Below are 17,664 nucleotides of genomic sequence, written 5' to 3' on the forward strand. Positions count from 1 at the left end.
GTGGGTGGGTGTGTGAGTGGGTGGGTGAATGTGTGAGTGGGTGGGTGGTTGTGTGAGTGGGTGGGTGGGTGGATGTGTGAGTGAGTGGGTGGATGTGTGGGTGGGGTGGGTGGTTGTGTGAGTGGGTGGGTGGGTGGATGTGTGAGTGAGTGGGTGGAGTGTGGGTGGGTGGGTGGATGTGTGAGTGGGTGGGTGGATGTGTGGGTGGGTGGATGTGTGTGTGTGGGTGGGTGTGTGGGTGGGCGGATGAGTGGGTGGATGTGTGAGTGGGTGTGTGGGTGGATGTGTGTGTGGGTGTGTGGGTGGATGTGTGTGTGGGTGTGTGTTTGGGCGGATGAGTGGGTGGATGGGTGTGTGGGTGGGCGGATGAGTGGGTGGATGTGTGTGTGGGTGTGTGGGTGGGCGGATGAGTGGGTGGATGTGTGTGTGGGTGTGTGGGTGGGGCGGATGAGTGGCTGGATGTGTGTGTGGGTGTGTGGGTGGGCGGATGAGTGGGTGGATGTGTGTGTGGGTGTGTGGGTGGATGTGTGTGTGGGTGTGTGTTTGGGCGGATGAGTGGGTGGATGTGTGTGTGGGTGTGTGGGTGGGCGGATGAGTGGGTGGATGTGTGTGTGGGTGTGTGGGTGGTGGGGCGGATGAGTGGGTGGATGTGTGTGTGGGTGGGTGTGTGGGTGGATGTGTGGATGTGTTTGTGTGTGGGTGGGTGTGTGGGTGGGGCGGATGTGTGGAAGTGTGTGTGTGTGGGTGGGTGTGGGGTGGGTGGATGTGTGTGTGTGTGTGGGTGGATGTGTGAGTGGGTGGGTGGATGTGTGGATGTGTGTGTGTGTGGGTGGGCGGATGAGTGGGTGGATGTGTGTGTGTGTGGGTGGGTGTGTGGGTGGTGGTGTGTGGGTGTGGTGTGTGGGGTGGATGTGTGTGTGTGTGTGGCTGGGTGCGTTGTTTATAGTTCACTGACGTTTTCTCTCCCATTTGCTCAGGTTGGTTTGATATCGAACAGGAGAAGAATACAAACGTCTACGTCAGTGGTGAGTGACACGCACGGGGAGAGAGACACACGGGGGGAGAGAGACACGGGGAGAGAGACACACGGGGAGAGAGAGACACGGGGAGAGAGACACGGAGAGAGAGACACGGGGAGAGAGAGGACACGGGGAGAGAGACACGGAGAGAGAGACACGGGGAGAGAGACACGGGGAGAGAGAGACACGGGGAGAGAGAGACACGGGGAGAGAGACACACGGGGAGAGAGAGAGAGACACGGGGAGAGAGACACACGGGGAGAGAGACACACGGGGAGAGAGACACACGGGGAGAGAGACACACGGGGAGAGAGACACACGGGAGAGAGAGACACGGGAGAGAGACACACGGGGAGAGAAAGAGAGACACGGGGAGAGAGACACACGGGGAGAGAGAGACACGGGGAGAGAGAGACACGGGGGGAGAGAGAGAGACATGGTGAGAGAGACACGGGGATAGAGACACGGGGAGAGAGACACGGGGAGAAAGACACGTGGAGAGTGAGACACGGGGAGAGACACGGGGAGAGAGGACACGGGGAGAAAGACACGTGGAGAGTGAGACACGGAGAGTGAGACACGGGGAGTGAGACACACGGGGGGAGAGAGACACGGGGAGAGAGAGATACGGGGAGAGAGACACGGAGAGTGAGACACGGGGAGAGAGACACGGGGAGAGAGAGACACGGGGAGAGAGACACGGAGAGTGAGACACGGGAGAGAGACACGGGGAGAGAGACACGGGGAGAGAGAGAGACACGGGGAGAGAGAGACACGGGGAGAGAGAGACACGGGGAGAGAGAGACACGGGGAGAGAGAGAGACGGGGGAGAGAGACACGGGGAGAGAGAGACACGGGGAGAGAGACACGGGGAGAGAGAGACACGGGGAGAGAGAGACACGGGGAGAGAGAGACACGGGAGAGAGAGACACGGGGAGAGAGAGAGACGGGGAGAGAGAGAGACACGGGGAGAGAGACACGGGGAGAGAGACACACGGGGGAGAGAGAGACACGGGGAGAGAGAGAGACGGGGGGAGAGAGACACGGGAGAGAGAGACACGGGGAGAGAGACACGGGGAGAGAGAGAGACGGGGAGAGAGACACGGGGAGAGAGAGACACGGGGAGAGAGAGACACGGGGAGAGAGAGACACGGGGGAGAGAGAGACGGGGAGAGAGAGACACGGGGAGAGAGACACACGGGGAGAGAGAGACACGGGGAGAGAGACACGGGGAGAGAGAGACACGGGGAGAGAGAGACACGGGGAGAGAGAGATACGGGGAAGACACGGGGAGAGAGACACGGGGAGAGAGAGATACGGGGAGAGAGACACGGGGAGAGAGAGACACGGGGAGAGAGAGACACGGGGAGAGAGACACACGGGAGAGAGAGAGAGACACGGGGAGAGAGACACACGGGGAGAGAGACACACGGGGAGAGAGAACACGGGGAGAGAGAGAGACACGGGGAGAGAGACACACGGGGAGAGAGACACACGGGGAGAGAGACACACGGGGAGAGAACACGGGGAGAGAGAGACACGGGGAGAGAGAGACACGGGAGAGAGACACACGGGGAGAGAAAGAGAGACACGGGGAGAGAGACACACGGGGAGAGAGAAACACGGGGAGAGAGAGACACGGGGAGAGAGAGAGACACGGGGAGAGAGAGAGAGACATGGTGAGAGAGACACGGGGATAGAGACACGGGGAGAGAGACACGGGGAGAAAGACACGTGGAGAGAGACACGGGGAGAAAGACACGTGGAGAGTGAGACACGGGGAGAGACACGGGGAGTGAGACACGGGGAGTGAGACACGGGGAGAGAGACACACGGGGAGAGAGAGACACGGGGAGAGAGAGACACGGGGAGAGAGAGACACGGGGAGAGAGACACACGGGGGGAGAGAGACACGGGGAGAGAGAGATACGGGGAGAGAGACACGGAGAGTGAGACACGGGGAGAGAGACACGGGGAGAGAGAGACACGGGGAGAGAGACACGGAGAGTGAGACACGGGGAGAGAGACACGGGAGAGAGACACGGGGAGAGAGAGACACGGGGAGAGAGAGACACGGGGAGAGAGAGACACGGGGAGAGAGAGACACGGGGAGAGAGAGACACGGGGAGAGAGAGACACGGGGAGAGAGAGAGACGGGGGGAGAGAGACACGGGGAGAGAGAGACACGGGGAGAGAGAGACACGGGGAGAGAGAGACACGGGGAGAGAGAGACACGGGGAGAGAGAGATACGGGGAAGAGACGGGGAGAGAGACACGGGGAGAGAGAGACACGGGGAGAGAGAGACACGGGGAGAGAGACACGGGGAGAGAGAGACACGGGGAGAGAGAGACACGGGGAGAGAGACACACGGGGAGAGAGAGACACGGGGAGAGAGACACGGGGAGAGAGAGACACGGGGAGAGAGAGACACGGGGAGAGAGAGATACGGGGAAGACACGGGGAGAGAGACACGGGGAGAGAGAGATACGGGGGAGAGAGACACGGGGAGAGAGAGACACGGGGAGAGAGAGACACGGGGAGAGAGAGACACGGGGATAGAGAGACACGGGGAGAGAGAGAGACGGGGGGACAGAGACACGGGGAAAGAGAGACACGGGGAGAGAGAGAGACGGGGGGACAGAGACACGGGGAGAGAGAGACACGGGGAGAGAGAGACACGGGGAGAGAGAGACACGGGGAGAGAGAGACACGGGGAGAGAGAGATACGGGGAGAGAGACACGGGGAGAGAGACACGGGGAGAGAGAGATACGGGGAGAGAGACACGGGGAGAGAGAGACACGGGGAGAGAGAGACACGGGGAGAGAGAGACACGGGGAGAGAGAGATACGGGGAAGACACGGAGAGTGAGACACGGGGAGAGAGACACGGGGAGAGAGAGATACGGGGAGAGAGACACGGGGAGAGAGAGACACGGGGAGAGAGAGACACGGGGAGAGAGAGAGACGGGGGGAGAGAGACACGGGGAGAGAGAGACACGGGGAGAGAGAGACACGGGGAGAGAGAGAGACGGGGGGACAGAGACACGGGGAGAGAGAGACACGGGGAGAGAGAGACACGGGGAGAGAGAGACACGGGGAGAGAGAGACACGGGGAGAGAGAGACACGGGGAGAGAGAGACACGGGGAGAGAGAGATACGGGGAAGACACGGGGAGAGAGACACGGGGAGAGAGAGAGACGGGGAGAGAGACACGGGGAGAGAGAGACACGGGGAGAGAGAGACACGGGGAGAGAGACACGGGGAGAGAGAGACACGGGGAGAGAGAGACACGGGGAGAGAGACACACGGGGAGAGAGAGACACGGGGAGAGAGAGACACGGGGAGAGAGACACACGGGGAGAGAGAGACACGGGGAGAGAGACACACGGGGAGAGAGAGACACGGGGAGAGAGACACACGGGGGGAGAGAGACACGGGGAGAGAGAGACACGGGGAGAGAGACACACGGGGAGAGAGAGACACGGGGAGAGAGACACACGGGGAGAGAGAGACACGGGGAGAGAGACACACGGGGGGAGAGAGACACGGGGAGAGAGAGACACGGGGAGAGAGAGACACGGGGAGAGAGAGACACGGGGAGAGAGAGACACGGGGAGAGAGAGACACGGGGAGAGAGAGACACGGGGAGAGAGAGACACGGGGAGAGAGACACGGAGAGTGAGACACGGGGAGAGAGACACGGGGAGAGAGAGACACGGGGAGAGAGAGACACGGGGAGAGAGACACGGGGAGAGAGAGACACGGGGAGAGAGAGAGACACGGGGAGAGAGAGAGACGCGGGGAGAGAGAGACACGGGGAGAGAGAGACACGGGGAGAGAGAGACACGGGGAGAGAGAGACACGGGGAGAGAGAGACACGGGGAGAGAGAGACACGGGGAGAGAGACACGGGGAGAGAGAGACACGGGGAGAGAGAGACACGGGGAGAGAGAGACACGGGGAGAGAGACACGGGGAGAGAGACACGGGGAGAGAGACACGGGGAGAGAGACACGGGGAGAGAGAGACACGGGGAGAGAGACACGGGGAGAGAGACACAGGGAGAGAGAGACACAGGGAGAGAGAGACACGGGGAGAGAGACACGGGGAGAGAGGTTATAGTGGTTGTGGTTATAGTGTTTGAGGTTATAGTTATGGCGCTTGCGGTTGTTGTAGTAGTAGTAGTAGTTGTTGTGGTGGTGGTTGTGGCTCTAGTCGTGGTGGTGGTGGTGGTGCTTGTGGTGGTTGTTGTTGTAGTAGTAGTAGTTGTTGTGGTGGTGGTGGTTGTGGTTGTGGTTATAGTGGTTGTGGTATTTGCCAGGGCTGCCCACTGACATCACCCAGGAGGAGTTTGAGGAGCTCATGTCCAAGTGCGGCATCGTCGTCAGGGACCCGGTCACCGGCAAACTCAAGTGCAAGTTGTACCGGGACTCAGTCACGGACACTCTCAAGGGCGACGGGATCTGCTGCTACCTGAAGGTGAGTGGGTGGGTGAGTGGGTGAGTGGGTGGGTGGGTGAGTGGGTGGGCGGGTGAGTGGGTGGGCGGGTGAGTGGGTGGGCGGGTGAGTGGGTGAGCGGGTGAGTGGGTGGGTGGGTGGGTGAGTGAGTGGGTGAGTGGGTGGGTGAGTGGGCGGGTGAGTGGGTGGGTGAGTGGATGGGTGGGTGGGTGAGTGGGTGAGTGGGTGGGTGGGTGAGTGAGTGGGTGAGTGGGTGAGTGGGTGAGTGGGTGAGTGGGTGAGTGGGTGGGTGAGTGGGCGAGTGGGTGGGTGGGTGAGTGAGTGAGTGAGTGGGTGAGTGGGTGGGTGGGTGAGTTACTGAGTGGCTGAGCGAGTGACTGAGCGAGTGACTGAGCGAGTGGCTGAGCGAGTGGCTGAGCGAGTGACTGAGCGAGTGGCTGAGCGAGTGACTGAGCGAGTGACTGACTGAGTTAGTGAGACCCGGTCACCGGCAAACTCAAGTGCAAGTTGTACCGGGACTCAGTCACGGACACTCTCAAGGGCGACGGGATCTGCTGCTACCTCAAGGTGAGTGGGTGGGTGGGTGGGTGAGTGGGTGGGTGAGTGTGCGGGTGAGTGAGCGAGTGGGTGAGCGAGCGAGTGGGTGAGTGAGCGAGTGGGTGAGTGAGCGAGTGAGTGAGTGACTGAGCGAGTGCCTGAGCGAGTGAGTGAGTGACTGACTGAGTTAGTGAGACCCGGTCACCGGCAAACTCAAGTGCAAGTTGTACCGGGACTCAGTCACGGACACTCTCAAGGGCGACGGGATCTGCTGCTACCTCAAGGTGAGTGGGTGGGTGGGTGAGTGAGTGGGTGAGTGGGTGAGTGGGTGAGTGGGTGGGTGGGTGGGTGAGTGAGTGAGTGGGTGGGTGGGTGGGTGAGTGAGTGATTGAGTGGGTGAGTGGGTGGGTGAGTGGGTGAGTGGGTGGGTGAGTGACTGAGTGACTGAGCGAGTGACTGAGCGAGCGACTGAGCGACTGACTGAGCGAGCGAATGACTGAGCGAGCGACTGACTGATTGACTGAGCGAATGACTGAATGACTGACTGAGCGAGCGACTGACTGAGTGAGTGACTGAGTGAGTGACTGACTGACTGACTGAGTGAGTGAGTGAGTAAATGACTGAGCGACTGAGTGAGTGACTGAGTGAGCGAGCGAGCGACTGAGCGACTGACTGAGCGAGCGAATGACTGAGCGAGCGACTCAGCGAGTCACTGACTGACTGACTGAGTGACTGACTGAGTGACTGACTGACTGACTGAGTGAGTCAGTGAGTAAATGACTGAGTGAGTGACTGAGTGACTGAGCGAGCGACTGACTGAGCGAGCGAGCGACTGAGCGACTGACTGAGCGAGCGAATGACTGAGCGAGCGACTCAGCGAGTCACTGACTGACTGACTGAGTGACTGACTGAGTGACTGAGTGAGTGACTGACTGACTGACTGAGTGAGTCAGTGAGTAAATGACTGAGTGACTGACTGAGTGACTGACTGAGTGACTGAGTGAGTGACTGACTGACTGACTGACTGAGTGAGTCAGTGAGTAAATGACTGAGTGACTGACTGAGTGACTACCTTCCCCAGAGAGAGTCTGTGGAGCTAGCGATGCGTCTGCTGGATGAGAGTGCGCTACGAGGCTGCACCGTCAAGGTGGAAGCTGCTCGCTTTGCGTGAGTGAGCGACTGAGTGAGTGGGTGAGTGACTGAGTGACTCAGTGAGTGACTGAGCGAGTGACTGAGCGAGTGGCTGAGCGAGTGGCTGAGCGAGTGGCTGAGCGAGTGGCTGAGCGCGTGGCTGAGCGAGTGAGTGACTGACTGAGTTAGTGAGACCCGGTCACGGGCAAACTCAAGTGCAAGTTGTACCGGGACTCCATCACGGACACTCTCAAGGGTGATGGGATCTGCTGCTACCTCAAGGTGAGTGGGTGGGTGGGTGAGTGGGTGAGTGGGCGGGTGAGTGGGTGAGTGGGCGGGTGAGTGGGTGAGTGGGCGGGTGAGTGGGTGAGTGGGCGGGTGAGTGGGTGGGTGGGCGAGTGAGTGGGTGGGTGAGTGGGTGAGTGAGTGAGTGACTGAGTCAGTGATTGAGCGAGTGAGTGAGCGAATGACTGAGTGACTGACTGAGTGACTGAGTGAGTGACTGAGTGAGTGACCCCCCCACCCCAGAGGGAGTCTGTGGAGCTAGCGATGCGTCTGCTGGATGAGAGTGCACTACGAGGCTGCACCGTCAAGGTGGAAGCTGCTCGCTTTGCGTGAGTGAGTGAGTGAGTGAGCGACTGAGTGAGTGACTGAGTGAGTGACTGAGCGAGTGAGTGAGCGAATGACTGAGTGACTGACTGAGTGACTGAGTGAGTGAGTGACTGACTGACTGACTGAGTGAGTGAGTGAGTAAATGAGTGAGTGAGTGAGTAAATGACTGAGTGAGTGACTGAGTGACTGAGTGAGTGACTGAGTGAGTGAGCGAGTGAGCGAGTGAGCGAGCGAGCGACTGAGCGACTTACTGAGCGAGCGAATGAGCGAGCGACTGAGCGACTTACTGAGCGAGCGAATGACTGAGCGAGCGACTGAGCGAGTCACTGACTGACTGACTGAGCGACTGACTGAGTGACTGAGTGAGTGACTGACTGAGCGCGTGACTGAATGACTGACTGAGCGAGCGACTGACTGAGTGAGTGACTGAGTGAGTGAGTGACTGACTGACTGACTGAGTGAGTAAATGACTGAGCGACTGAGTGAGTGACTGAGTGAGCGACTGAGCGACTGACTGAGCGAGCGAATGACTGAGCGAGCGACTGAGCGAGTCACTGACTGAGTGACTGAGTGACTGACTGAGTGACTGAGCGAGTGACTGACTGACTGACTGACTGCGTGAGTGTCTACCCCACCCCAGAGGGAGTCTGTGGAGCTAGCGATGCGTCTGCTGGATGAGAGTGCGCTACGAGGCTGCACCGTCAAGGTGGAAGCTGCTCGCTTTGTGTGAGTGAGTGAGTGTGTGAGTGAGTGAGCGACTGAGTGAGTGACTGAGTGAGTGACTGAGCGAGTGAGTGACTGAGTGGGTGAGTGAGTGACTGAATGAGTGAGTGAGTGGGTGAGTGAGTGACTGAGTGAATGACTGAGTGAATGACTGAGTGACTGAGTGAGTGACTGAGTGAGTGAGTGGGTGAGTGAGTGACTGAGTGAGCGACTGAGTGAGTGACTGAGTGAGTGACTGAGCGAGTGAGTGAGCGAATGACTGAGTGACTGAGTGACTGAGTGACTGAGTGAGTGAGTGAGTGACTGAGTGAGTGAGTGACTGACTGACTGAGTGAGTGACTGAGTGAGTGACTGAGCGAGTGAGTGAGCGAATGACTGAGTGAGTGAGTGAGTGACTGAGTGAGTGAGTGACTGACTGACTGAGTGAGTGACTGAGTGAGTGACTGAGCGAGTGAGTGAGCGAATGACTGAATGACTGAGTGAGTGAGTGACTGAGTGAGTGAGTGAGTAAATGACTGAGTGAGTGACTGAGCGACTGAGTGAGTGACTGAGTGAGCGAGCGAGCGACTGAGCGACTTACTGAGCGAGCGACTGAGCGAGTCACTGAGTGACTGACTGAGTGACTGAGTGAGTGACTACCTTCCCCAGAGAGAGTCTGTGGAGCTAGCGATGCGTCTGCTGGATGAGAGTGCGCTACGAGGCTGCACCGTCAAGGTGGAAGCTGCTCGCTTTGCCCTGAAGGGCGACTACGACGCCACCAAGAGACGCAAACGCAGCAAGGAGGAGCGCAAGCAGCTGCAGCAGCAGAAGAAGTGGGTACACACTCACCACCACGCTCACCACGCTCACCACCACGCTCACCACGCTCACCACCACGCTCACCACGCTCACCACCACACTCACCACCACGCTCACCACCACACTCACCACGCTCACCACCACGCTCACCACGCTCACCACCACACTCACCACCACACTCACCACCACACTCACCACGCTCACCACCACACTCACCACCACGCTCACCACCACACTCACCACCACGCTCACCACCACACTCACCACTACTACACTCACCACCACACTCACCACCACGCTCACCACGCTCACCACCACGCTCACCACCACACTCACCACCACACTCACCACCACGCTCACCACGCTCACCACCACGCTCACCACTACTACACTCACCACCACGCTCACCACGCTCACCACGTTCACCACCACACTCACCACCACGCTCACCACGCTCACCACCACGCTCACCACCACACTCACCACCACACTCACCACCACGCTCACCACGCTCACCACCACGCTCACCACCACACTCACCACCACACTCACCACCACGCTCACCACGTTCACCACCACACTCACCACCACACTCACCACCACGCTCACCACCACACTCACCACCACACTCACCACCACACTCACCACCACACTCACCACCACGCTCACCACCACACTCACCACCACACTCACCACCACACTCACCACCACACTCACCACCACGCTCACCACCACGCTCACCACCACGCTCACCACACTCACCACCACGCTCACCACGTTCACCACCACACTCACCACCACACTCACCACCACGCTCACCACGTTCACCACCACACTCACCACCACACTCACCACCACACTCACCACCACGCTCACCACCACGCTCACCACGCTCACCACCACACTCACCACCACGCTCACCACGCTCACCACCACGCTCACCACGCTCACCACCACACTCACCACCACGCTCACCACGCTCACCACCACACTCACCACTACTACACTCACCACCACACTCACCACCACACTCACCACGCTCACCACCACGCTCACCACCACGCTCACCACCACGCTCACCACCACGCTCACCACGCTCACCACCACGCTCACCACGCTCACCACCACACTCACCACGCTCACCACCACGCTCACCACCACGCTCACCACCACACTCACCACCACACTCACCACCACACTCACCACGCTCACCACCACGCTCACCACCACGCTCACCACCACGCTCACCACCACGCTCACCACCACGCTCACCACCACGCTCACCACCACACTCACCACCACACTCACCACCACGCTCACCACCACGCTCACCACTACGCTCACCACCACACTCACCACCACGCTCACCACCACGCTCACCACCACGCTCACCACTACGCTCACCACCACACTCACCACCACACTCACCACCACACTCACCACCACACTCACCACGCTCACCACCACGCTCACCACCACGCTCACCACCACACTCACCACCACACTCACCACCACACTCACCACCACACTCACCACGCTCACCACCACGCTCACCACCACGCTCACCACCACGCTCACCACCACGCTCACCACCACACTCACCACCACGCTCACCACCACGCTCACCACCACGCTCACCACCGTACTCACCACCACACTCACCACCACACTCACCACCACACTCACCACCACCCTCACCACCACGCTCACCACCACACTCACCACCACACTCACCACCACACTCACCACGCTCACCACCACGCTCACCACCACGCTCACCACGCTCACCACCACGCTCACCACCACGCTCACCACCACGCTCACCACGCTCACCACCACACTCACCACACTCACCACCACGCTCACCACCACGCTCACCACACTCACCACCACGCTCACCACCACGCTCACCACACTCACCACCACGCTCACCACCACACTCACCACCACGCTCACCACCACACTCACCACCACACTCACCACCACACTCACCACCACGCTCACCACCACGCTCACCACTACGCTCACCACGCTCACCACCACACTCACCACCACACTCACCACCACGCTCACCACCACACTCACCACCACACTCACCACCACACTCACCACCACGCTCACCACCACACTCACCACCACGCTCACCACCACGCTCACCACGCTCACCACCACACTCACCACCACACTCACCACCACACTCACCACCACGCTCACCACCACACTCACCACCACGCTCACCACCACGCTCACCACCACGCTCACCACCACGCTCACCACCACGCTCACCACCACGCTCACCACGCTCACCACCACACTCACCCCCACACTCACCACTACTACACTCACCACCACGCTCACCACCACGCTCACCACCACACTCACCACCACGCTCACCACCACGCTCACCACCACGCTCACCACGCTCACCACGCTCACCACCACGCTCACCACCACACTCACCACCACACTCACCACCACGCTCACCACGCTCACCACCACGCTCACCACCACGCTCACCACCACGCTCACCACCACGCTCACCACGCTCACCACCACGCTCACCACCACGCTCACCACCACGCTCACCACCACGCTCACCACCACGCTCACCACGCTCACCACCACGCTCACCACGCTCACCACCACACTCACCACGCTCACCACCACGCTCACCACCACGCTCACCACCACACTCACCACCACACTCACCACCACACTCACCACGCTCACCACCACGCTCACCACCACGCTCACCACCACGCTCACCACCACACTCACCACCACGCTCACCACCACGCTCACCACTACGCTCACCACCACACTCACCACCACGCTCACCACCACGCTCACCACCACGCTCACCACTACGCTCACCACCACACTCACCACCACACTCACCACCACACTCACCACGCTCACCACCACGCTCACCACCACGCTCACCACCACGCTCACCACCACGCTCACCACGCTCACCACCACGCTCACCACCACGCTCACCACCACGCTCACCACCACACTCACCACCACGCTCACCACCACGCTCACCACCACGCTCACCACCACGCTCACCACCACACTCACCACCACGCTCACCACCACACTCACCACCACGCTCACCACCACGCTCACCACCACACTCACCACCACGCTCACCACCACGCTCACCACCACACTCACCACCACGCTCACCACCACACTCACCACCACGCTCACCACCACGCTCACCACGCTCACCACGCTCACCACCACGCTCACCACCACACTCACCACCACGCTCACCACCACGCTCACCACCACGCTCACCACACTCACCACGCTCCCCAACACACTCAGCAAGGAGGAGCGCAAGCAGCTGCAGCAGAAGAAGTGAGTTAGTTAGTGTGCTAGTTAGTGTGCTAGTTAGTGTGCTAGTTAGTGTGCTAGTTAGTGTGCTGGTTAGTGTGCTAGTTAGTGTGCTAGTTAGTGTGCTGGTTGCTAGTTAGTGTGCTAGTTAGTGTGCTAGTTAGTGTGCTAGTTAGTGTGCTAGTTAGTGTGCTGGTTGCTAGTTAGTGTACTAGTTAGTGTGCTAGTTAGTGTGCTAGTTAGTGTGCTAGTTAGTGTGCTAGTTAGTGTGCTAGTTAGTGTGCTGGTTGCTAGTTAGTGTGCTAGTTAGTGTGCTAGTTAGTGTGCTAGTTAGTGTGCTAGTTAGTGTGCTAGTTAGTGTGCTAGTTAGTGTGCTAGTTAGTGTGCTAGTTAGTGTGCTAGTTAGTGTGCTAGTTAGTGTGCTAGTTAGTGTGCTAGTTAGTGTGCTAGTTAGTGTGCTAGTTAGTGTGCTAGTTAGTGTGCTGGTTGCTAGTTAGTGTGCTAGTTAGTGTGCTAGTTAGTGTGCTAGTTAGTGCGCTAGTTAGTGCGCTAGTTAGTGTGCTGGTTGCTAGTTAGTGTGCTAGTTAGTGTGCTAGTTAGTGTGCTAGTTAGTGTGCTAGTTAGTGTGCTAGTTAGTGTGCTAGTTAGTGTGCTAGTTAGTGTGCTAGTTAGTGTGCTAGTTAGTGTGCTAGTTAGTGTGCTGGTTGCTAGTTAGTGTGCTAGTTAGTGTGCTAGTTAGTGTGCTGGTTGCTAGTTAGTGTGCTAGTTAGTGTGCTAGTTAGTGTGCTAGTTAGTGTGCTAGTTAGTGCGCTAGTTAGTGCGCTAGTTAGTGCGCTAGTTAGTGTGCTAGTTAGTGTGCTAGTTAGTGTGCTAGTTAGTGTGCTAGTTAGTGTGCTAGTTAGTGTGCTAGTTAGTGCGCTAGTTAGTGTGCTAGTTAGTGTGCTGGTTGCTAGTTAGTGTGCTAGTTAGTGTGCTAGTTAGTGTGCTAGTTAGTGTGCTAGTTAGTGTGCTAGTTAGTGTGCTAGTTAGTGTGCTAGTTAGTGTGCTAGTTAGTGTGCTAGTTAGTGTGCTAGTTAGTGTGCTAGTTAGTGTGCTAGTTAGTGTGCTGGTTGCTAGTTAGTGTGCTAGTTAGTGTGCTAGTTAGTGTGCTAGTTAGTGTGCTAGTTAGTGTGCTAGTTAGTGTGCTGGTTGCTAGTTAGTGTGCTAGTTAGTGTGCTAGTTAGTGTGCTAGTTAGTGTGCTAGTTAGTGTGGTAGTTAGTGTGCTAGTTAGTGTGCTAGTTAGTGTGCTAGTTAGTGCGCTAGTTAGTGTGCTAGTTAGTGCGCTGGTTGCTAGTTAGTGTGCTAGTTAGTGTGCTAGTTAGTGTGCTAGTTAGTGTACTAGTTAGTGTGCTAGTTAGTGCGCTAGTTAGTGTGCTAGTTAGTGTGCTAGTTAGTGTGCTAGTTAGTGTGCTAGTTAGTGTGCTAGTTAGTGTACTAGTTAGTGTGCTAGTTGCTAGTTAGTGTACTAGTTAGTGTGCTAGTTAGTGTGCTAGTTAGTGTGCTAGTTAGTGTACTAGTTAGTGCGCTAGTTAGTGCGCTAGTTAGTGTGCTAGTTAGTGTGCTAGTTAGTGTGCTAGTTAGTGTGCTAGTTAGTGTGCTAGTTAGTGCGCTAGTTAGTGCGCTAGTTAGTGCGCTAGTTAGTGCGCTAGTTAGTGTGCTAGTTAGTGTGCTAGTTAGTGTGCTAGTTAGTGTGCTAGTTAGTGTGCTAGTTAGTGTGCTAGTTAGTGTGCTAGTTAGTGTACTAGTTAGTGTACTAGTTAGTGTGCTAGTTGCTAGTTAGTGTGCTAGTTGCTAGTTAGTGTGCTAGTTAGTGTGCTAGTTAGTGTACTAGTTAGTGTACTAGTTAGTGTGCTAGTTAGTGTGCTAGTTAGTGTGCTAGTTAGTGTGCTAGTTAGTGTGCTAGTTAGTGTGCTAGTTAGTGTGCTAGTTAGTGTGCTAGTTAGTGAGCTAGTTAGTGTGCTAGTTAGTGTGCTAGTTAGTGCGCTAGTTAGTGCGCTAGTTAGTGTGCTAGTTAGTGAGCTAGTTAGTGTGCTAGTTAGTGTGCTAGTTAGTGCGCTAGTTAGTGCGCTAGTTAGTGCGCTAGTTAGTGTGCTAGTTAGTGTGCTAGTTAGTGTGCTAGTTAGTGCGCTAGTTAGTGCGCTAGTTAGTGTGCTAGTTAGTGCGCTAGTTAGTGCGCTAGTTAGTGTGCTAGTTAGTGTGCTAGTTAGTGTGCTAGTTAGTGTGCTAGTTAGTGTGCTAGTTAGTGTGCTAGTTGCTAGTTAGTGTGCTAGTTAGTGTGCTAGTTGCTAGTTAGTGTGCTAGTTAGTGTGCTAGTTGCTAGTTAGTGTGCTAGTTAGTGTGCTAGTTAGTGTGCTAGTTAGTGTGCTAGTTGCTAGTTAGTGTGCTAGTTAGTGTGCTAGTTGCTAGTTAGTGTGCTAGTTAGTGTGCTAGTTGCTAGTTAGTGTGCTAGTTAGTGTGCTAGTTAGTGTGCTAGTTGCTAGTTAGTGTGCTAGTTAGTGTGCTAGTTGCTAGTTAGTGCGCTAGTTAGTGCGCTAGTTGCTAGTTAGTGTGCTAGTTAGTGTGCTAGTTAGTGTGCTAGTTGCTAGTTAGTGTGCTAGTTAGTGTGCTAGTTGCTAGTTAGTGTGCTAGTTAGTGTGCTAGTTAGTGTGCTAGTTGCTAGTTAGTGTGCTAGTTAGTGTGCTAGTTGCTAGTTAGTGTGCTAGTTAGTGTGCTAGTTAGTGTGCTAGTTGCTAGTTAGTGTGCTAGTTAGTGTGCTAGTTAGTGTGCTAGTTACTAGTTAGTGTGCTAGTTAGTGTGCTAGTTGCTAGTTAGTGTGCTAGTTGCTAGTTAGTGTGCTAGTTAGTGTGCTAGTTGCTAGTTAGTGCGCTAGTTAGTGCGCTAGTTGCTAGTTAGTGTGCTAGTTAGTGTGCTAGTTAGTGTGCTAGTTAGTGTGCTAGTTGCTAGTTAGTGTGCTAGTTAGTGTGCTAGTTAGTGTGCTAGTTGCTAGTTAGTGTGCTAGTTAGTGTGCTAGTTGCTAGTTAGTGTGCTAGTTAGTGCGCTAGTTGCTAGTTAGTGTGCTAGTTAGTGTGCTAGTTGCTAGTTAGTGTGCTAGTTAGTGTGCTAGTTAGTGTGCTAGTTAGTGTGCTAGTTAGTGTGCTAGTTAGTGCGCTAGTTAGTGTGCTAGTTAGTGTGCTAGTTGCTAGTTAGTGCGCTAGTTAGTGTGCTAGTTAGTGTGCTAGTTAGTGTGCTAGTTGCTAGTTAGTGTGCTAGTTAGTGTGCTAGTTGCTAGTTAGTGTGCTAGTTAGTGCGCTAGTTGCTAGTTAGTGTGCTAGTTAGTGTGCTAGTTGCTAGTTAGTGTGCTAGTTAGTGTGCTAGTTAGTGCGCTAGTTAGTGTACTAGTTAGTGTGCTAGTTGCTAGTTAGTGTACTAGTTAGTGTGCTAGTTAGTGTGCTAGTTAGTGTGCTAGTTAGTGTGCTAGTTAGTGTGCTAGTTGCTAGTTAGTGTGCTAGTTAGTGTGCTAGTTGCTAGTTAGTGTGCTAGTTAGTGCGCTAGTTGCTAGTTAGTGTGCTAGTTAGTGTGCTAGTTGCTAGTTAGTGTGCTAGTTAGTGTGCTAGTTAGTGCGCTAGTTAGTGTACTAGTTAGTGTGCTAGTTGCTAGTTAGTGTACTAGTTAGTGTGCTAGTTAATGTGCTAGTTAGTGTGCTAGTTAGTGTACTAGTTAGTGTGCTGGTTGCTAGTTAGTGTGCTAGTTAGTGTGCTAGTTAGTGTGCTAGTTAGTGTGCTAGTTAGTGTGCTGGTTGCTAGTTAGTGTACTAGTTAGTGTGCTAGTTAGTGTGCTAGTTAGTGCGCTAGTTGCTAGTTAGTGTGCTGGTTAGTGTGCTAGTTAGTGTGCTAGTTAGTGTGCTAGTTAGTGCGCTAGTTAGTGTGCTAGTTAATGTGCTAGTTGCTAGTTAGTGTACTAGTTAGTGTGCTAGTTAGTGTGCTAGTTAGTGTGCTAGTTAGTGCGCTAGTTAGTGTGCTAGTTAGTGCGCTAGTTAGTGTGCTAGTTAGTGCTAGTTGCTAGTTAGTGTGCTAGTTAGTGTGCTAGTTAGTGTACTAGTTAGTGTGCTAGTTAGTGTGCTAGTTAGTGTGCTAGTTAGTGCGCTAGTTAGTGTGCTAGTTAGTGCTAGTTGCTAGTTAGTGTGCTAGTTAGTGTGCTAGTTAGTGTGCTAGTTGCTAGTTAGTGTACTAGTTAGTGTGCTAGTTAATGTGCTAGTTAGTGTGCTAGTTAGTGTGCTAGTTAGTGTACTAGTTAGTGTGCTGGTTGCTAGTTAGTGTGCTAGTTAGTGTGCTAGTTAGTGTGCTAGTTAGTGTGCTAGTTAGTGTGCTAGTTAGTGTGCTGGTTGCTAGTTAGTGTACTAGTTAGTGTGCTAGTTAGTGTGCTAGTTAGTGCGCTAGTTGCTAGTTAGTGTGCTAGTTAGTGTGCTAGTTAGTGTGCTAGTTAGTGTGCTAGTTAGTGCGCTAGTTGCTAGTTAGTGTGCTAGTTAGTGTGCTAGTTAGTGTGCTAGTTAGTGTGCTAGTTAGTGTGCTAGTTAGTGTGCTAGTTAGTGTGCTGGTTGTGTGTGCAGGCAGCTGGACTGGAAGCCGGAGCGAGCGGCGGGGAGTTTGCGGCTGAAACACGAACGAGTTGTCATCCTGCACCAGCTGTTCCACCCCAGCGACTTCCAGGTGACAACCACAACCACCACAACTATAACCACAACTACCACAACCACCACAACCACCACAACTATAACCACAACTACCACAACCACCACAACTATAACCACAACTATAACCACAACTACCACAACCACCACAACTATAACCACAACTATAACCACAACTACCACAACCACCACAACTATAACCACAACTACCACAACCACCACAACTACCACAACCTGTTCCACCCCACCGACTTCCAGGTGACAACAACTAACACAACCACCACAACTATAACCACAACTACCACAACCACCACAACCACCACAACTATAACCACA

The 17,664-nt window shown here is 55.4% G+C and overlaps 1 protein-coding gene across 1 annotated transcript in view; it reads left to right on the forward strand.

The window, feature by feature from the left end:
• Positions 1 to 946: 946 nt before the first annotated feature.
• Positions 947 to 17,664, forward strand: part of LOC144741564 (17S U2 SnRNP complex component HTATSF1-like) — a gene marked incomplete at its 5' end in the record, with an annotated part of 40,020 nt that continues 23,302 nt past the window's right edge. Inside the window, 4 exons of the mRNA XM_078624069.1 lie at positions 947 to 1,025; positions 5,340 to 5,497; positions 9,128 to 9,291; positions 17,248 to 17,347. Coding sequence (XP_078480195.1) covers positions 947 to 1,025; positions 5,340 to 5,497; positions 9,128 to 9,291; positions 17,248 to 17,347 — 501 coding nt within the window. The remainder of the gene's footprint in view (positions 1,026 to 5,339; positions 5,498 to 9,127; positions 9,292 to 17,247; positions 17,348 to 17,664) is intronic.

Source organism: Lampetra planeri, unplaced genomic scaffold (genome assembly GCF_965212315.1).
Source record: "Lampetra planeri unplaced genomic scaffold, kcLamPlan1.2.h2 scaffold_599, whole genome shotgun sequence".
Taxonomy (NCBI): Eukaryota; Metazoa; Chordata; class Hyperoartia; order Petromyzontiformes; family Petromyzontidae; genus Lampetra; species Lampetra planeri.